General features: G+C 40.7%; 2 protein-coding genes across 7 annotated transcripts in view; both read left to right on the top strand.

The window, feature by feature from the left end:
• srgap2 (SLIT-ROBO Rho GTPase activating protein 2) overlaps positions 1 to 10,797 on the top strand; it is a 54,423-nt gene extending 43,626 nt beyond the window's left edge. For 2 of the 5 annotated variants that reach the window (XM_034134889.1, XM_034134891.1), the window contains exons 14-23: positions 26 to 103; positions 211 to 345; positions 444 to 549; positions 1,969 to 2,193; positions 4,195 to 4,274; positions 4,622 to 4,820; positions 5,407 to 5,544; positions 6,097 to 6,325; positions 7,573 to 7,683; positions 7,780 to 10,797. In XM_034134889.1, the coding sequence (XP_033990780.1) occupies positions 26 to 103; positions 211 to 345; positions 444 to 549; positions 1,969 to 2,193; positions 4,195 to 4,274; positions 4,622 to 4,820; positions 5,407 to 5,544; positions 6,097 to 6,325; positions 7,573 to 7,683; positions 7,780 to 8,337 (1,859 nt within the window). In that variant the 3' untranslated portion in view covers positions 8,338 to 10,797. Of the gene's footprint in view, positions 1 to 25; positions 104 to 182; positions 346 to 443; positions 550 to 1,968; positions 2,194 to 4,194; positions 4,275 to 4,391; positions 4,821 to 5,406; positions 5,545 to 6,096; positions 6,326 to 7,572; positions 7,684 to 7,779 lie in introns of those variants that run through there. The other 3 variants (XM_034134890.1, XM_034134892.1, XM_034134893.1) reach the window with 3 other exon arrangements.
• Positions 10,798 to 11,793: 996 nt separating this feature from the next.
• On the top strand, positions 11,794 to 21,455 carry ikbke (inhibitor of nuclear factor kappa B kinase subunit epsilon). 2 transcript variants are annotated; one of them, XM_034134914.1, is made up of 21 exons: positions 11,794 to 12,149; positions 12,894 to 12,993; positions 13,234 to 13,371; positions 13,561 to 13,690; positions 13,766 to 13,947; positions 15,204 to 15,364; positions 15,730 to 15,840; positions 15,948 to 16,127; positions 16,731 to 16,927; positions 17,273 to 17,331; positions 17,452 to 17,543; positions 17,652 to 17,753; positions 18,038 to 18,095; positions 18,382 to 18,494; positions 18,795 to 18,871; positions 18,965 to 19,004; positions 19,092 to 19,193; positions 19,920 to 20,016; positions 20,168 to 20,259; positions 20,340 to 20,411; positions 20,512 to 21,455. In XM_034134914.1, the coding sequence occupies exons 2-21, from the start codon at positions 12,895 to 12,897 to the stop codon at positions 20,564 to 20,566; spliced, it is 2,157 nt and encodes a 718-aa protein (XP_033990805.1). In that variant the 5' UTR covers positions 11,794 to 12,149; position 12,894; the 3' UTR covers positions 20,567 to 21,455. The 2 variants fall into 2 exon arrangements, with proteins under 2 accessions (XP_033990805.1, XP_033990804.1); XM_034134913.1 differs by having other exon boundaries at positions 13,216 to 13,371.

Raw genomic sequence — 21,455 nt, 5'->3', positions numbered from 1 at the left:
ATACAATATGTTCATGTCTACGTAGGTCTGCAGCATGAGGGCATCTTCAGAGTGTCGGGCTCTCAGGTGGAAGTCAATGACATCAAGAATGCGTTTGAGAGAGGTAAGACTATCATCCATTAGGACACCTGAGCATTTAACAACAAACAGTGCTTTTATTATCTTTTCTCCCCCACTTCCTGCTCCCTCTGTCTTCTTGTCCGGATATAGGTGAGGACCCGCTGGCAGGGGACCAGAATGACCACGACATGGACTCCATCGCTGGCGTCCTGAAGCTCTACTTCAGAGGACTGGACCATGCCCTCTTCCCCAAGGAAGTCTTCCATGACATCATATCCTGTGTCTGTAAGTCTCTCCTCCTCTTCTCTGTGTGTGTGAGTGTGTGTTTATGTGCTTGATTGTGTGAGTAATCTCCTGGGTGTTGTGGTTGTGTTCTTTTCCAGCGATGGAGAGCCTCCAGGAGCGAGCAATCCACGTTAAGAAAGTTCTGAAATCTCTGCCGAACAAAACCCTCATCATCATGAGATACCTGTTCGCCTTCCTCAACCAGTGAGTAGCAGAACACACACACACACACATACACATACACATACACATACACATACACATACACATACACATACACATACACATACACACACACAGATACTAAATTCAAACAGACATTTATTCTAAGTTATTGCTGTAATATAATTGACCTCCAAAGGCAAAACAGTATACACGGTATCCCATCTGGTCCAGCTGTTTGGCTGGCCTTTAAAGCCTCCATTGCCTCTGACAACTTGTTTAATGTCAAGTGAGCTTCTTGTTAGGTCTTAAACTCTTCTGAGATCTGAGGAATATCAAGAAAACAAGCTTTGGCTTCCTTATTAAATGGATACTTGGAGCTGTACATCATTTAATAAAACATTTTGAAGCTATTGTTTATATTCACGGGATCTATAGCCATTTTTTATATAAAGATTTCAGAATATTCAGCACATTACCATACACAGACATTCATTAGTTTCATAAACAACTACAAAAGACCTTCATTTCGCTTTCTTGCACAAACATCTAAACATCCTTTTTACCTTTTTGGGTAAAGTACAGACCCTGATCAAATGTTCTGAGTGCAAAAAATTGTTCTGCTATTCATTACTCAAGGAATTTCCCTCAAGTGTATTTGTATATCCCAATACCACATTGCAGTCTCAATGGGCTCACAAAAGCCACAAACCCAGGCTCTCTAAAAGGACGAAAAGAAACTCTGTGAAAAAGCATCGGCCAATTAAAACAAAGACATTCTCGTCTGACATTCGTGGATTCAATAGGAGCTATGGAAGGGCTTGTGTCATAGTTAATATGTTCAGATGACTTCTGGGTAGTTTATTTCCTTTCAGAGTGTTCTAATTGTCTGATTTTCTTTCATTTTGTTTTTTTGAAAGGTGCTATATATAAAACGCTTATTGTAGTAGTACTCTGTTTGATGCAGAATGTTTTGAATGTTTGCCAAACAAACAAACAGAGACGTAAATTCCACACTATCAAATCCATCTTTGAAAAACAACAACGAAGCCTTTCAGTGGTAGGGAGGTAGCAGAGGGAGTGAAACACAAAAAGAAAGTTGATGTGGGAGATCTGAAATTCGAGACTCCTGAGTAAACCAAGCGGAGACAGACGGGGGGAGCTTCTTCTTTTCCACAAGTGATTTACAGTCACCACAATGCTCCTGCTTCTTCTCACACACTGAAACACACACACATCATCAGAGCCTCAAAATGAAGTGATATATTGAAGCAGGCTGAGGTACTGTTTACTGTTTGACCTTGTGCAATTCAACATGTTCACAGCTTATGCACAAGTAGGGGGCAGATGCAGGCTATAGATGACATGTCATGGTTGTTTGTGTGCATAGTGGGTTTTGTATATAGTATATGTTAAAGAAATAAAGGTGAGGTAATGACTCTTTCCCCCCTTTCCTCCCAGCCTGTCTCAGTACAGCGATGAAAACATGATGGACCCCTACAACCTGGCCATCTGCTTCGGCCCCACCCTGATGTCCGTCCCCGAGGGCAACGACCAGGTCTCCTGCCAAGCTCACGTCAACGAGCTCATCAAAACTATCATCATCCACCACGACACCATCTTCCCCGGGCCACAGGAAGTGCAGGGCGCCATCTACATCGTCCCTGGAGCTGGAGATGACTTCTGGTGAGGACAGGAAGTTGAATAGCTAAGACTTTAAGGACTTCAGGGAGTGTCCTTCGAGTGTTGTCTAACTACAGGGGGGTTGGAGATGATGAGGCGAGGAAAACAGTATATTAATTTAAAACAGATTATGGTAAAAACTAAAAGGGTAGAAGAAGGTGTGTCTAGTTTAAAAACTGAAATAGATAACCTAAATCAGGGATTAAAGGTGGGGTAGGTAAGTTTGAGAAACCGGCTCGAGATACACTTTTTGTTATATTCCATGGAATGCTCTTAACATCCCGATAGCAATGAATATCTTAAGTGCTTTGACAAAAAATCCATAAAAAAATGTCATCTGTGGAAGCCGTAATACTGTAAAAAGCACGACCAATCATTTTAGCCGGCCCGGCTAAAATAACTGGATGGCCTACCTGCCTGTCAGCCTTCCATCTGTGCACAAACTTATCTCGTGCCCTCATTGGTCATGTGCGCGTTCGTGTGTGTTGGAGGAGGGGCTCTGTAAGGAAGTGGCAGATTTTCTCCGGTTGTGTATTTTCAAATTCTAGCGATCTCGAGCCGGTTTCTTAAACTTACCTACCCCACCTTTAATATACAGCATACATAAAAAAATCGATAATATTGAATTTGGAAATTCAGTAGTTGAACAGCAACAGGGTAAGATTGAAAAACAGGACAGCACAGATTCACACAGATTAATAAAATTAGGATAAAATCAAAGTAACTTAAATAACTTTAAAATGAACATATATACATATTTGGTCATGTAGATGAATAGAGGCAACATTAAAGCTAGTCAAAAACCAATTTAGGGTAAATTCATCAAATGTAGAAAACAATTTAAACGGGTTGTATTGTAGAAATGTAGAAATATGTTCTGAGGCAAATCAAAAATATAAATGTAAAAGGTTAAAATAAAAAAAGGGAGGGGGGCAGGTGGTTGATTTAGGGACTGTCGTAGAGTGATGGAAGGGCTCAGCTTGTCTGCTCCACTTAGGGCTAGGGGGGGCCCCGGGGATCAGCTTACCCTCCATCACACAGCTTGCTTAGGAGCGCCTGACCACATCAGCATGCACACACACACACACACACACACACACACACCACACACCACAATGCATACGAGGGTCAATTTGACACTAATGACTAGCCTCTGCACCAGTTATTATGATCGCTGCCAGTCAGTGCGGTGGCTCAGGCTGTTAGTCATGCTGGAGGAGCAGCTCTCAGTCTGTACTGCAGAGAGTGTAGACAGGAAAACACTGTAACACTGGCAGGGCTTCATTGCACCATTGCTAGCATTTACTTCCTGTGATCAATACTGTACTTCTAGGCCATTTAGGCCATTTAGAGAAGGTCCACATTGACAAATGTAAAGGACATATAGTGGGTGTTTTTAATTTGTGGATTTCAGACTCAATATTGATTCATTAAAGCAGAATTTGTCAACATTCAAGCCAACAAGATAAATTAATAAAGCAAGTACAGTTATTCTAATAGAATTGCACTCATCGCGGTGTACAGTTATCTTTACAACAATAAAATGTATCCACAACCACATTTATTTTTGTACAGTACATTGATAACTCTAAATCCATGGCAGTGTGACTATATATAGAATTACAATTTACAGAAAATATTACAAAGCATATATATATTCACATATATTGGAAGACTTTATTTTTTTATGTTAAGTCAGCTTTCTGTGGGAGAATGAAGAGTGCCTTTAGCCTTAGACTCAGGACCTCAGTCAAATCCTGTCTTTGACCTTATTTTAAATCCAAGCAGAGAAAGAAGGCACATTTTAAATAAATAATGTTTTTCAGGGAGTGTAGAGGTTTGCAACCTGGCTATAATCTCGACACTAAGCAGTGGTGTGGTGCATGCCGTATGATGTTATGTGATTATAAAGAGTATGAGGTCAGACTGTGAGTCATCAACACATGTTGTCCAATCCGAGACTTCTGTATTTTCTAACTTGTCTGCTGTCTGTGTCCTCCTCAGTGATAGTCCACACTGTGAGCCCCCCCTTGTGGAAGAGCCTGCGCCTGAAACCGTCTCTGTCAGCCGCAACAGCGAGGATGGTGCGTGTAACACACACACACACACACAGGAATACGTGCAATACATGTCGTTTATATACTGTACATAATGTTACTTTTGCACCAGTTTATGAAATCTCATCCTGCTTTGCTTACCAGTTGTGGCTCTAACCGTTTAAACCAGCTCACATCTTTCTCCCAGCAACTCGTTTATTATTCTGCTTTGTAACTTTTAACATTTGTGCGGTCACTAAATACAGCTGCACTAATCTGCTATGCACTAATCTGGCTCCCGTTCTCGTCCACCTCTCTTTTCCTCTCTTCATTCGTTGCTGCCTCCTGCTTCTCTGTCCACGCCCTGTGTCTGTCCACCCCTCTCTGAATCTCAGGCTCCTTGGCCGTTTCAGAGTCGGACGCCTTCGAAGCCATCGCTCGGTTTGACTACTCCGGCCGGACTAGTCGGGAGCTGTCGTTCAAGAAGGGCGCGTCTCTGCTTCTCTACCAGCGAGCCTCTGACGACTGGTGGGAGGGGCGACATAACGGAGTGGTGGGCCTGGTGCCGCATCAGTACATCGTGGTGCAAGACATGTAAGATTTGTTCCAGTCCACCTTTTGTTTCACTTCTAGGGCTACAGGGTTTTAAAAGTGCGTACTTTTTTTGAATGCATGCAACAAAAAAGAATTACAAGTGTTTGACGGTAACATTTATTATATTTAGAAACAGAATCAGAATACCTTTATTCGTCCTACAGAGGGGACATTTGCATTTGTTACAGCACGAAAAGAGCAAAAGACAGCTTAATATTACCCAAGAAGCATGAATTAAAACATATTAAAGATACAAAATTAAAAGAAAAATTACACAATTTACAAAATACACATTCCTGTCAACGTTCATGGTTACCAAACGTAGAGGGAGTAAGTAAAAAGTCATCTAGATTAGCTTTTTAGACAACAATTATAGTGATTAATACACAGGATAACAAATATGCCTTTTCACTTTGGGTTACCATTGACTAGGTTACAAAAGAGTTTATTAGGATCAGTGTTCATTATTCATTTAGAACAGTTTTTGCAGAACAGTTTTGATCACTACTTGTGTTTCCTTACGACATTTTCCCGTGGTCTGTCTGGATACGAGTCATAAGTAAGTGATTATAAACTATTGTTTCAGGCCTGACGGGGGCAGGGGAAGTCCAAAGCCTGATATGGACAGCAAGGAGCTGCTGGAGGAGAGAGTTTCCACCAGAGTCAGCGCTGCCTCTCCTACTGGAGCTCATGTGGCCGACATCTACCTGGCCAACCTCAACAAGTGAGTCTCAGACTGTTCATAAATCATATGGAAGTAAGGACCATGAGATCTCTTATTTACCTCTTTCAGCTGTAGACCACCGAAGACCACCAAACTCTATAACTCCTCACCCTTCAGTAAAGGGAACTTCCACACCCCCACTATGTGCAATATAAATACCATTACGATCATTACAAAACACTCTGTGCTATATAACATGTGCAATATTATTAATAATGTGCAATTACGTATCTGCCACTACGTTTTTTTGCACTACTCAATACTGCTCGTCACTGTGAAGTTTTTTACATTAATTATTTGACCGTCTATGTTACTTGTAGTTATTTAATTGCTCTTTTTACTGCACTGAGAGTGTTCAGTATTATTATTATGCTGCTGTGTTTATTGTATCTTTGTAACTCTGGCACAACAATTTCCTTCGGGATAAATAAAGTCCTGTCTTATCTCTTATCTTAGATGACTTATGATTAAAGATTTTTGCTGTCGTTTTTGGACTTTCCACAGTGAACATCGTAAATACAAAAATATAACTAAAATATTTGTCTCATTCAGGTTGAGGAAACGTCCGGAGTCCGGCAGCATCCGTCGATCGTTCCGCGGCTCAGAGAGCGAAAGTCCAGGAAGTCCAGTAAGTCCAGGACCCAGCGGAGGGGGAGGAGGGGTGAGAACCGCTTCCCTCCCTGTTGGTGGGGCTCTGGTGAAAGAGAGCGGAGACAAACGACCTGTCAGCGCTCACAGCATCCTCAACTCAGTCACTCGCCACTCCTCTCTCAAGACCAAGGTACTGTTCCAGCTTTCCTTCAACACATTAAAGAAACACTTCATCTTAAAATGACTATTTGTATATCAATTACTCGCCCTGTGTTACTTTGAATTCTTAAAAAAAAGAACTTTGTTTTCCTCTCATGTCTTCACGGTAAACAAAGAATGGAGAAAACCTTGATGAATTAAAGTAAATGGGTGTCGACTTTAAACAACAACAAAACTATATCAAAAACATCAGTTTAAAAATAATCAACTTGTGCAGTATAACTCGATCTCATTTATCTATGTATATGCTCACTTCTTGCTAAAACCATTCTGCTTAAACGTAACTATTTAGTGCACCTGTGTATGCATGAAACTGTTTATATTACTATTTAAGTTTCAAGCGGTAAGATAAAAAATAAAAATAAATAACTAGTGTGTCAGGCCAGGTTTATAAAACCCTTATACCCCCTATATTTTTGACCATTGCATTTTTAGATGCGAACAGAGGAAGAAGACATTATACAGCCATTTAAAAACCTATAGTATAATCCCTTTCTGTCCACTGTCTGTGTCCTACTTTCCATATTGACACGTCTGTGCAGTAAAAAAGAGTGTGGACCTGCTAAACAAACCTATGCTGATGCTATGACTCCTATTACAATATGCCTTTTGAACGTTCATGACATAAACAGCAGAGACCAAACCAACAGCACCCCCCTGTGTGAAAAGCGACTCATTACATCACAGCGTTTATTGAATAATGTTTTGATCTTTTCCATTGAGTCAATAACTTGTAAACCATACGTGTTATTCGAATGTAATTGTTAGAGTGACTTCCTTTTATATTAAAAACTTTGACCTGAGTGAAAGGGATTCAGCAAAACTCCAGCATGTATTGGATATTTACAGATCTGTTGTTGAATCAGAATCAGAATACCTTTATTAGTCCCACAGAGGGGACATTTACATTGTTACAGCAGAAAAAGAGCCACAGACAGCTTAATGTTACATATGTTACATGCATTAAAAAGTATTAAAGTTTCAAAATGTCTTTAAAATCTTGGAGTGCCGCAAGATCATTAGTAGACAGCATAGGACTGATTAAATGACACCTGGATTAAAAATTGTGTGAGAGATATAAAATGATTTTTGATCCAGTTGTCTTTTGTTTCATCAATTATTTTCTCTGTCCCTTTAAGAACTCAAGGGAATGTCATTGTAGTGAATGTACTTTTTAATTTTGGCCAGCATTTAATTGTGGACATTATGAACATTTAGGTGGAGAGTCCACAGCTACGCAAGGCATCTTCAGCAGGCCGCTCCAAAAGCTTCAGCAACCACAGACCGCTGGACCCTGAGGTGTTCTCCCAGGTGGAGCACAGCTCACAGGTACCGCTTCAGATCACCTTCATCCACAGCTGCCACTTTGGGTGTTTGAATGCACAAGATAATAAGTATTTTCCTCTCTCTCTCTCTCTCTCTCAGGACATTGAGGCTACGATGACCTCTGCGCTGAGTGAGCTCAGTAAATTGGAGAGGCAGAGCACATCGAAACACACACACACCCCGGATGTGGTGCTGGACACACTGGAGCAGCTGAAAGGTGTGTGTGGAGGAGGAGGAGGAGGGGGAGGAGCCTCGGAGCCCTCCAGTCCTCTCCACTCCCGTCTGCTACGGGACAGCGAGGGGGCTTCCTCACATGCACACCCGCTTCAGCGCAGCGCCTCCTCGGCCAGCGACGTGCCCTCCTCCTTCCGCCCTGCCAAGAGCCAGCCGCGGAGCCCCCTGCCCTCCGCCACCTCCCCCTCTCTCTCCTCTTCCTCCCTCTCCTCATCTGTACCTTCCTTCAGAGAGCTGCGCCCCCCAGCAACGAGGCCCAAGCCGGTGGTGTTCCCAAAGAATGGGAGCGGCAGTCCAGCCATGGGTTCCCCGACCTCCACTGTGCCCCCTACTCCTCCTCCTCCACTTACAAGCCACTCGCTCCCTCACACCCCTCCTCCTCCACCCTCACCCCAGTCTAATGACAAATCCTGCCCAGTTTAGGACTTCCCAATCTGACCCACGATAATGATTCTCACAAACTCTTAGATTTCTTACAGCTCTTCTACAAGCAGATGCAGAAAGCACTTCATTTGATTGACACAAGACCTAACCCACTACTCATGTGTAGCATTCACTTCCTGGTGTCCAGGCGAGTTTCTAAGACGCCTTATTCCCTTTGGATGTCAAGAGTTTTTTCAGCCCTTTCCTGGCAGCTCTGCTTATTGCAGTTCAACTATCAGAGGGTGTTAATACTCTGCCATCGCAGAGATCCCAGGCATCACTGGATTTAAAACATTATTCACAAGGGAACAGGACTCAGGACGGACACCTACAGATTACATACACTAGTTTGTGATGTTTGAAAATTGTGTTTGAGTGGGCGTGCAGGAGTGTTACTTGCCTTTACACACAGATCAAGTGAGGAACAAAAAGCACTGTTTGATTTTTGTATAGTAGACATTTTTTTCTTTTCATTTTATTGACCCATGACTAGCGGACTGGAAGGGAACGTTTGATTCCCGAGAATAGACTGTGAAATGCTAAGCTCTCGCTCTGTGTAGAAATCAAACACACTGACCTGCTGCGTCAGGAGTGGAAGACTGGAGATGAAGGTGGTCTTTTGAAATGATGAAAGGAAAGAAAACTGGGCCAAATATCAGTGTAAGTCATGTGATCCAGGGCTTTATTTGATCTCTTCCTCAAGTGTTCGATATGTTGGTGATTTTTTTTTATTACTGTTCAGTACTCGTCACAACAGGAGCAGTGTTCTCCAAAGCCTAACATGGCCACTAGTAATTCTAAATACACATATAGCAATACAGATGATAAAAGCTGGTAGTTTGAGGCATTACGCTGCTTCTCTCCTGCAGCTCTATTATGTGTGTAGGGGACCACTGAAACACAGCATTTTTATAGATAATGTTGGACTGTACACATACACACACATTCCCTCCAAATGTGTGTGTGTTGGTGTTTTGTGGCAGCTAAAAAAAACCTTTCAGGTTTTCCTTGCATGCTGGGGCCATAGAGGGCAGCCACTATGGCGAGCTGGCAGCTTATATATCTGCAGTACCAGCCATGGGACGACTTCAAACACAGCTTGCTCCTTTAACTATATACTTAACAGTAAAAAGGGTTATATTATTCTAATGGTGTGTATGTATGTTTTAATTAATCATGATGATAACTGGAAGCATGGAGCTGAGGATCCTCTTGAGTGTGTTTTGAGATAGAAGCACAACCAACCACCTCATCCAATGGGCTCTTAAGCAAAAATGTTTTGTTATTACTTTTTGTTCCCAGTTGTTAATTAATGCTCAGAATCTGTAATGAAAAAAAAAATGTTGAATTGTGTATCTGTCTGGGTGTGTGCCTGTGTGAGCATGCGTGGATGTGTATTGGTATGTATGCACCTGACCTCACCCCCCACCCCTTGCCTCATGCATTACATATGGATGCCTCCCAACAGCATCTGTTTGAAAATGCCTCTCCCATATTATGGAGTACAAGCAGCCTTAGTCCTTAAAAAATAATCACTATGTACATGTGTTTAGAGAAAAATATGTTGTCTTGCCTGGAAGAATCAGGACAAGAACATCAGAATCCAAGAATGAAATCTTTTTTTTTTAAATAAATATATTATCTGCTAAAATGTACCCTTTGCCAAATTAGATCTGATGATGAATTAAAGAATACATGAATACTTTTGTAAACACTGACTTGGACAAATGGCTAAACATAAGACCTGTTTTTGACACAGTATTGAGCTCATTTTGCAGAGGCTTCCACATATTCCCCTCTAGCACACCCGTTCCCCCTCTACCAGGTAATGAATTATACTTGTTAAGGTTTATTTTTTATATCTGTATACTGTTCGTGTAATACCTGGTGTATTCGTGTTGCTCTTACCTCATCAGAACAACTGGAGGGACTGTGACTGTGTGTGTTTGCCCTACCAGCACACACACTCTCACACATACAGATATGCATGTGGTTGGTTGGTGTGTTTTGTCCTGGCTGTGCCGTTACGGGGAGCTGGGACCCTCTTCGATCTTAAATCAATCATGGTGCACTTGAACAACTTGGCTTGCGTGTGGATTAACTGTGTGGGGATGATTTGTCAGAATTGAATATTGTTAAATATGCATTTTTGTGTCCATTTGAAAACAGCAGAACTAAAAAAACGACTGTAATGTCAAATCTATTTATAGTTGTCTCTGTATTACTGGAGAATCCTGTGTTCAGATGTACTTTGTATATACAATGTTGTACATTACAGAGGTACACTCTTTTTTGGTACAATATTGTACAGTAATAGCAATAGTAGTTTAATCAAATAGGCCTTATATAATTATATGTGTAGTTCTTGTAGTAGATCTGTTTTTTAATAAACATTGCTTGCTATAAAGAGCTTTGAATTATTTGATGTCTGTAACAATAAAGAAAACCTATGACACGTTTCATTTCAGAAAATCTTCCATTAAAAACATTAATAAAGTAGCTGAACTTGGTGGAATTCCCCTCTAACAGAACAAACAGTCACATACTGTACAGTACTCAGGGGCGCCGCCAGGGATTTTGGGCCCCATGAAAATATATCACATTGGTTACTTAAACATTTTTTTCATAATGTTCTAAAATTGTTTGGGCCCCTGTCAGTCACGGGCCCTTAGAATCGTCCTAACTTTTTACCCCCTTATGGCGCCCCTGTACTGCAGTACCTGACAACACTGAACATGGAAAAGGTTGGTCATACACCAAACCAAATAACATTCATCTACATTGTTATTGTACTAACTGTAATTAACAATACTTCTTAAGTTGCCTTAATGTGTTTATCAAAGCTGATAAATGTGCAGCTAGTTTTAATGACTTCGTATACTGCAGGGTATTTTGAGAATGTACTCCAGGTGTAATTTAAGTCTTTAAGTGTTGATTATATTTCACATCATTAATCCCAATCTGTAAAGTAACTAAAGGTATTAAATAAATAGTGGAGTACATATACATGATTTACCTCTGAATTGTAGTAGAGTAGAATTACAAAGTAACTTAAATGGAAACACTCAAGTAAAGTGAGTATCTCAAAATTGTACTTAAGCACAGTAGGCTACTTGAGTAAATGTAGGCTACTTCCCACTTCTGCAGATAATTGGAAATAGCACGGTGGAAATTCCGATGTTTCCCTTTAACATGAATGTGTACAACATGAAGGGAGCTCCATGCTGCTCTGTCGTCTCTTTTTTCGGGAAAAAACATTGTCACAAGTTGAGGAAACAATTATTGTATACGCCTAATGTCCCACAGAGTGTTTTTTTAAAACATTTTACTCAATATAATCTCTCATTGACTGTCACAGACGGAAGGGTCAGCCATAGAGAGCGAAACTGTCAAGTCTGCAATGTATATCCGCCAGACCGCCACCATTTATGAATAGACATATCCGGTGTGAAGTCTAACAATTCCTAAATCAGTCACAAAGGCTGCCAGACTTTGAAGGATCTCATGAAATCTTTGGATCCACGTAAGAAGGAAACAACAGGAAACTCTCGTGCAGCTGCTCTAAACTACCTGCTCAGACAGACAGCAGCTGTGTCACATTACGGAAGAAGTTTCACATGAAGGCGTGTTTCGTTTGTCAAGCAAATTGGATTTACCGTACATTCACAAACCAGTTTGAGCTGATATTTACAAGACTGGCAATTATTTTGACGCTACATTTCACGGAAAGGGTTTGCTGGTAGATTAAATCAGCGACTCAGTTTTCACCGATTTCAGGTCGGATTGAAGCACAGCCAACTGCAGCTGTCCAGGTAAGCTAACAATGCTGCTAACTTTTATAAATTAACTTGCACAATAGTTTACTGAACTGCTTAATTCTTACCAGCATATACGTAATTCCCAAATAATGTTGTTATTACTGAATTGTTGTTAATACACAGACAACCAACGTAGGCTGGCTGTCGGTTAAATTAGCTAACAAAAGTCATCAGAGCATAATGTAACTAAATGAAGTAAACTGCAGCTGTGAAATGTACATACATGTATCAAAGTACTTTACTACAACTTTGAGGTACTTGTACTGTAGTTCAGTATTTATAAACAATATATAAACTTCTGCATTATTCAGTATGCTACTTTTTTAAACGTTGAGTGTATTCTGATGCTAATTCATGCTAAGTTAGTCTTTAAATGCTTGAAGTATGGTATTACTGAATACTTCCTCCCCCACTGGTTAACTTTTAACATTTCGTATACAATGAAGGCTCTCTGTTAAGTTTTAGATAGCAAAGATTAGATTGTAAAGTTTGGTGTTACCTGAATACTTCCTCCACCACTGGTTAGTTCATATCTATATAAGGTGAGGAATATGGATTTATTTGACAATGTATTGTTATGCTTACCCACTTAGCTTATTAACAGATAGTATGTGTATACTTAGTTCTGTATACTAATAACACATTTGTAAGGGTTTTTATCTCCCTAAGAATGCAAAGACAAGCAGGTCTTGTCTCTGTTAATATTTAAAAGACACTGTCTCTGTCTCATACCCCCAGCATGTCGGGGATGACGGCCAGTACACCAAACTACCTGTGGTCTTTACAGGATGTCCTTGGCCAAGGAGCTACTGCCAGTGTCTTCAAAGCACGCAACAAGGTAGCCACACGCTGTGAATGCTTTTTTATGATCCTAACCTACACTGTCAAGTTGTTTTCCCCCTGAGCAGCTCATTCACATCACTGCTGCCAATATCTCTGATGTTTCAGCCTACTTGTTGGCCTAGAAAGCATCACCAGGATGTGCGATAAGAAAAGGTTGTGGTTGCAGTGCTTTGCTGGTCTTTTATGGTGTTGTGACATATTAAACTGATGTTAACAGGACTGTGTGTGTGTGCAGAAATCAGGCGAGCTGGTGGCTGTCAAGGTGTTTAACATGGTGAGCTACAACCGTCCCCATGAGGTCCAGATGAGAGAGTTTGAGATGCTGAGGAAGCTCAACCACAGCAATATTGTCAGGCTATTTGCTGTGGAAGAGGTAAGGCTACTGTGTGGAGGAAAGACAAAAGAAAACACATCCAAGGCTTCAGTTTTGTTCCAAATTAAATTGGAACATGGGATAGGAAAGCATTTAGTACCTCTGGTAACTTAAGTTTTCCTAATATTTACAATCTTAAAGGAAAGCACTCTTCTCTCTCTGCGTCTCTCTGTCTATCTCTTTCTCCAGCTGCCCTCTACACAGAAGGTGCTGGTGATGGAGTATTGTTCAGGAGGAAGTCTGCTCAGCCTGCTCGAGGAGTCAGAAAACGCCTTTGGCCTGCCTGAAGCAGAGTTCCTCACAGTTTTGCAGTGTGTAGGTGGGTATATATCTTTGTATTTCCCAATAATTTCATACATTTAAGCTGAAGTATTCCTCCCTTTCCTTTCTGCAGTGCAGGGGATGAACCACCTGCGGGAAAAGGGGGTGGTACACCGAGACATTAAGCCGGGCAACATCATGCGGCAGGTTGCGGAGGACGGCAAGTCGATTTACAAGCTGACTGACTTTGGAGCAGCAAGAGACCTGGAAGATGATGAGAAGTTTGTGTCTATTTACGGGACTGAAGAGTATCTGGTAAGATGACAGTCACATTATAAACGTATTAATCCTATGTTAAGTGCTATCTGGTAATAATCATCATTACTTTGAAAGAGACTAGATGAGCTCATGCATTCGTCTATGCCGCACAATGCCTAGAATACAAAATGTTTGATTCACCCAAATATAAAATGTACAGATAGTAAAGATTAATTACAATGACGATATAAATAGTAGGTAAAAAGGTATTTTCAGAATGTGGGAAAATCGTTTGACCTAAATGTTGGCCTTTAAGTCTCAGATCAAGAAAACCAAAATTCTTTGAAGATTGTTTTTCCTACAGTATACCCTGAACAGCCCACAAGACATTTTCATAAACCTGTTTGATGTAGCAGTTCTGTTATGGAGATTTGTCTCCACCATGTGGTGTTCAGAGTTCCCTTATATCATTAGATTCACTCATATTTCACTACTTTTGCCTTTAAGAGTTGGGGGGACGTTATTAACAGAAATGTGTTTTACTGCCTCAGTGGAGGGGGGCGTTGCTGAGGAAGTTCATTCCTGCTCAGCTAAAGCCCTGGATAAAAAAGTGAATTGATCAAATGTGATGAAATAATAAATACTTTTGTATCAATGGGATAAGTCAGCTCGCTGCACTCTGTTATAGGTCAGTCACAAGAATATTGCATCTATCTATAGACTGTATTCATATAAATACATATATGTATGAAGATCAATCAGTGCAGTTTGGTTGCAGAAACGGCATCTCTTTTAACTGCTGTAGTAATAGCTTGTTATTGTGAAAAGACTGTATATAGTTAGTAATTCATTTTCAAAATCAAGGACGCAATCAATATTATAGTATATCACTGTTCCTTTTTTAAATTAAAGTCATATTACTTTTACTGCTAAAAAAGCCCCATTTCAAAGTGTTTTGTTACAATCTCCACCATTGCATTTAAATCCCCTCCTAGCTTGATGTGAAAATCACCCTGTGTCAATAAAATGTGATAGTGACTGTTTTATAATGATCTTAGAACTTGATACAACAAAAAACTTTTATTTTCAAGACTTGGTATCCCTCTAGTGGACAAATGGGTGTAAGGCCATTCATAAAAGCACTGATACACTTGTGCCTGCTACTAAATTGTGGATAGAATACATGTTAAGGCAGAACACTGCATTAACTTGACACTTAAATAAATCTAAAAATAAACTCATATCAACATATGACTTGCTTGTATCCTCTCTTCTTACCCTGCATGTGTGTGTGTTTGTGTGTGTGTGTGTAGCACCCAGACATGTATGAACGTGCTGTGCTGCGTAAGCCTCAACAGAAGTCCTATGGTGTGAGCGTAGACCTGTGGAGTATTGGTGTGACATTTTACCACGCTGCCACTGGGAGTCTTCCCTTCACACCGTACGGAGGACCCCGTAGGAACAAGCCCACCATGTGAGTTAATACATTAAATCACAGACCACACATTTCTGATGGAAACACTGAATTTCTAACTCTACTCTATATTTTAATTATATTGCCAGTTTTCTATTTTCTTTTTCTTTTTTTAATATGAGTGGGACATTATGTTGATAGTGAGTTAGGTCTTAAATATCTAAAGCTCCTTCTCATCCTACCAGTAACCTATATTTTCTCAGTCTGAATAAAACCCCACCATCCATTTGATTTGTTCCAAACGCTTAGATTGCTGCTTAGAAAAAAAGATTATCTGCATGGTGTTTCTTCAGGAATCCTGGAATATCTGCGAGAACATGAATATTTATCAATCACCAGCATTACATGTGTGTTTTATTTTGTAGGTTCAAAATAACTACAGAGAAGCCCACAGGAGCAATAGCTGGAGTACAGCGGATGGATGGCGGGCCTATAGAGTGGGGCTACCACCTCCCTCACAGCTGCCAACTCTCACAGTATGTCACCAAATAAAGAGCTTGTAATCATGCATCTCTGTCTTTAATGACAACACACTGCTTACTTTGTCTTGATTTAACCTCTTTCTGTCCCTCTCTGTGAGTAGGGGTCTGACGGCACAGCTGGTTCCAGTTCTAGCTGGTATAGTGGAGGCTGACCAGGACAGGTGTTGGGGTTTTGAGCAGTTCTTCAAAGCCACCACGGACATCCTGCAGCGGCAGCCAGTTCACCTCTTCTCTCTGCAACAGGCCATGGAACATTGTATCTACATACACCACTACAGCACGTAAGACTGCACAGGTGTATCACTATCTCCACACACATTCATCTGATAAAACACAGAGTAATCAGTCACGGGACTGTTTACTACATAGAATACTTCGATGCAAAGCTAATTTGCTAACTGTCAGATAAGAGTGAGTGATACCTGAAGTAAAGATAGCAAGGATGCCACAACTTTCGCACGTCATTTATTTGTTCAAAACTAAACTTGAGTTTTAAACTGCTGATTTGTGTCAATATTTTTTCCCAACTTTAATTTTGTAATTATGGTGGTAGTGTTATTGGTGCCACAGGTATTTATTTTCAAGACTGCCCAAAGATTATTGCTGCAGCGCTATGCAAATTATATATTTGAAATGTGCCTCACTGCTTATTTGGTGTTTTTGTTTACTTAGTAGGTCGGGTTTTAAGGATCGATATAGATGAGGTACTGCAATGTGGGATGATCAAAAATGTTGGTATTTTGGTCAAAAGTTACGGTTATTGTAATATATGATTCATCAGTTGATGATACCACCAACAAGCAAAACATGTGGATCAAATGCAGGATTATGAGTACACTATAATACATGAAAAACAATGCCCCCTCCCCCCTCGGTTCTCTCAGGGTGTCTGTATTCTTTGAGGAAGTGGCGGCTCAGACTGGTATCGCAGTTCAGCTGCAACACCTGCTTTACCTGGGTCACGACCTCCCTCTGGAAGGCAACATGAAGGTGGTCAACCTCCCACCTACCACACCTGCCCGGCCCCTCATCCTGCTCAGCTACGGGCATGAAGCAAACGCCAGCCTGCCCTTCAGAGAACGTGAGACAACAAACAATACGTTTCCTCAAGCCTCGGCTTTCTTTATTCTTTGATATCCCCCGAGGGAGATATGAAAGAGCTTTGATACGAGGTGTTTTTCCAGTATCACAGTGACTCAGACGACACACACACATCTTTGTGAATGAGCTTTTTTAAGCGAAATGTGTTTAGTAATATTTATGTGAATGCCAATCCCAGATAAAGGGACATTATATTTGAAAAGATGAATGTTGGTTAAAATGTCAAGTAATCACATTTAAAAATAACGTCTGCATGCCCAGGCACACTCATATATTACAGTGTGTCGTGTATTTTATATCTGGTGTGTTTTCATTCATTCTGTAGCAGAGACTCCAATCATCCCGTCCAGGTTTGACGTTGTGGCAGACTACAATTTCTCCAAGGTACTGCTGATTCATCGTTTTTATTTGCCATCCAAATGCCTTACTAATATTTGTATTTTATGTAATAAAAGCACCCAACACATTATTTATGATCTCCTCTACTCCCTCCCTTCTCTGTAGGTAATGGTGGGAGTGGTCCACCAGTATCTGAGGATAATAAAGTTGCTGCACACACACCAAGAGCTGCTGCTGCAAGGATACTACAGCTACATGTGAGACACACACACTCTTAAATGCACTGCTTGATGTGCCTCTGTGGTTATGTGCTGGCTGTAGGTAATGACCCTTATCAAACTCTTCTCACATCCATTGTTTCTCAGGATGAGGCTGCGAAGAGAGTGTGAAGAAGCGATGCACAGTATCGCCATGATCACCGTCAGACTGCAGTCTTGTCTCAATGTAGAACACAGGACTCACACACTGTGAGTTTATAAACACTTTTTGAGCAAATAAAATACATCTGAGATCTCTCACTTAGAGGGTTGAAATGTCCAACTGTGTGTTTAAATGACATGTATTATGATACAAAGCAGCAGAGGCAAATATAACTAGTCATTGAGATGTAGGTGTCTGACTACTCTGTTAATGTAACTGCTATCAATAGATGTTGTAGATTGACAAATCACATATTTGATATTTAACCTACAACCTCGTTCTTTTTTCTCCCACTCTCTCCCCATATCCATTGCGTCTTTGTTTTTCTAAGAGGCCATTATGATTCTGAAAACCAGGGTTCAGCTGATGGCAGGCAAAAGCTGCATCTGGTAAGTACTGTCAGATATTACAGCTTTACTGGCAGATGGACATTCTGTTGCCAATGGGTTTTTCCCCCTTATTTTTATGCCATTATTCCTTTTAATAATCAACGTGTAATGGAGAATTGCACATCATTTGTAGGGATAAATATCCTATTGAGTAGGACTGGGAAGACTGAGATGCAACATTACTGGACTCAAATCACTTTTTTTCGGAACGCTCCAAATGTAAACTCCAGTGTTTTGGATTGTATACCAATTGTGATTTGTTGTTATGTGGCTGCCGTCTCTCCAGGTCCGTGAGCACTTGCCTATTTACGCTGGCGGTATCCAAGAGTTTCAGAACCGACTGGACCATCTGCAGATCGAACAGGCCAAGTTAGCAGAGACGCTGGCCAGTGACAAGAGGTACTCCCTCCCTTCAGTAACTAATTGCTCTCCAACACAAATGGCTGTTTTAATTTTGCACTTCCTTTCAATGCCACGACTATTCTGTCACTTTTTTTTCCATTGTATTTTTAAAGCAAGATGTTAATGTACCTGTTTGATTGTTGCAGCAGTTAACCTTGATAAAAAGCAGAACTGTTTTTTATTTTTTGTAAATGTTACCATTAAATCATTTTTGTTAGCTTGGGGGAGCAAGCACAAAGCCTTACAGTGGCCTCATGAGTTTGTGGTGTTTGACCTCTGACCTCTTACCTCCCACAGCTGTCAGAAGATGGAGATGCTGCTGCAGAAGATAATGGCAATTCATCAGCATTACCGCAAAGACAGAATGACTGGCAGTATGTGTTTACCTTTTATGGTATATACTTTATTACTCTTTTTGTACATGTTCAAATTGACAATACCTTCCTGTTTTCTGTATCTCTCCACAGAGTTGGCGTACAATGACGAGCAAATCCACAAGTTTGAGAAGTGAGTATGTGATGTCCTGCTCACCCTGCCTGTGAAGGATGTCATTCTGAGCTCTCCTGTAATCTGCTTGTCACTCTTCCATCCCAGACTCCACCTGTCGGCCCACATTAAGCGAGTGAAATCTCTCCTTAAAGACGACTGCGTACAGAGATACAAAGAGCTTTTGGCCTCAACAAGGACATGGAGCAGGTCAGAGCCGCCTCTCGAGTCCTTTTCACACGTCAAACAATCTTCAGATTCACCTCAGCTCCCAACCACTACAACTATTTATTCACAATGAGATAACTGTTTGTTAGATGTTATGATGGAAGCTTATATGGAGATAAGCACAGGACTGTAGGGCATTGCTATTCATAATTTCGTCTCAAACTGAGTAAATTGGTAGTCTTCATTGTAAATCTTCACAATACACTTGTTTAGGAAGTGATATTAACATTATGAATGACTTTACGCTATCATTATTTAATTACTTTTTGATTTTGTTCGGATAAACCAATCCAAACTGACGTCCATAGAAAGGTTTGGTCTTATTTTGAACTGGAGCATCTGCAGATGATATGATACTCGTAATGTTACAAAGCTCTAAAGTAAGGTACGATATGTGATGAATAAAAGCACATTTCTGTTATCTTTGCTGCCACCTTGACTGTAAGGGACATGAAAGGAATGATTGAGGGACTTCCAACGCGTCTTTGTTTAGGGGAAGAGGGAGGGATGCACCACTGAGTGACCATTTCTAGTTTTTCTCCTTTGTTTCGAAATTATATTTGTATTTATTTTCCAGTTTATCTTCTACACATCACATTTCGACACTACAAAATACCTTCACATTGGATTTCTCTTCTGCTTTGGCCTTTAACCCGTTGCAAATATGTTGAGTTGACTAACTGAAGTGTGTCCCTTCTGTATTTGCAGTGTGTTGCTGGAAATGCAGACTCGACTCCAGGACTTCTGCTCTTTCTCCACTGGCTTGTTGGCAGACCTGGAGATGAGTGAGCAGCGGCAAAATAAGGTCAATATTTCGCCTTCTATGCAACTAATATCAAATATTGTAACATAACACAAAATGGTTACCTGATGTTTATCATTATCAGTTCAGTGGTCATGTTAGTGATTTAACTCATGTAGCATCTCGGTGATGATGTCTCATCTGTCCTCCGCAGGCTCTGGACAGAATCCTTTCCACTCTGCAGTCCACTGGAACAGGACCACAGCCTGAAATTGCACCTAGAGACAAGGACCAGATGGTTAATAGGTGTGTGCTTTTGTGAATGTGTGTGTGTTTGCAAGATTGAGACGCTTGTCCTAATAAAAATATCTTCCTTCTTTTTCTAGGATGCACCATCTAAAGCAGGACATGGAGATTTTGGTCAGGGAACTACATCATAACAACAGCATTATTGAGAGGTGAGTTGAGCAACATCCTGTCTCTATGGAAACTCACAGTCCCATATACCCCAAGTGAGAAAGGATGATGTTGATGGTTTGCATTTGTCTTCTCCTGTAGTCTGGCAGCAGGGAACCCTGCAGAGTCGAGCTTGGCCAGACCGTCTACACTGTGACAAAAGTGCCTCATCTTAACAAACACACACACACACACACTCTCTGGCAAGCACTGCATTTAAACGCCCACTCATCAGCAGTTATGGACAATGCATTGAATCTTCTTTCAAGGTCATTCTGTATGGAGAGGAAGCAGGCGAAGACAATCGATAAAATGTGAATCTCAATTTAGAGATAAGATGCACAGAATGGATGAGGAGGAAATGCCACTGATGGGTTTTTAGTGTGTGTGTGTGTGTGTGGTTGTGTTCATGTGTGTGTGTGTGGCTGGTGGCTGAGTACAGCAGCTCAATACAAACCTCATTAATGCCTTTAGTGTTATTGTATTTCTAATACGCTACCACAGCGATGGGCCATCAGGATAAAGCAAAGTGAATGCAAAGGCAGCTTAGTATTTTTCTAAGGCCATGTTTCATCTTTGTGTTAATATACCCAAACTGACACTATATCTCTCTGTCTCTGTACTTAGAAGGCTTGAGACGTTTTCTGTCTTTTTCCTAATGGTTGATCATTCAAATTGTTTCATGTGACCTATAATTACACCCTTGATGGCCAGCTTCTCCAAGCACTCAGCACTGTATTTTTGATGTGACATTTGTCTCTCTTTCTGTGGATGTTTCTTGTATCATAAGTTATTATTTTATATTTTATCGTAGGTTTCACTGCAAAAGAGAAGAAACAAAACCAGGGAAACTACACTCACCACATTGTGTCCTTTTTAACAGAAGTATACAAAGTCCAGTGATAGTACAGCATATTAAGTGTATGAAATGACATAAGCAGCGTGGGCAACACGATGGGGAAGTCCCAGGGTTTGTTATTTGTTTATAAAGGGGTCACAGGTACACAAATCGAGAAAATAAACTTTTACTGTACTTTTAAAACTCA

Source organism: Trematomus bernacchii, unplaced genomic scaffold (assembly GCF_902827165.1).
Source record: "Trematomus bernacchii unplaced genomic scaffold, fTreBer1.1, whole genome shotgun sequence".
Classification (NCBI taxonomy): Eukaryota; Metazoa; Chordata; class Actinopteri; order Perciformes; family Nototheniidae; genus Trematomus; species Trematomus bernacchii.
Note: the sequence above shows the minus strand (reverse complement) of the source record. Positions and strands in the feature narration are given on the sequence as shown.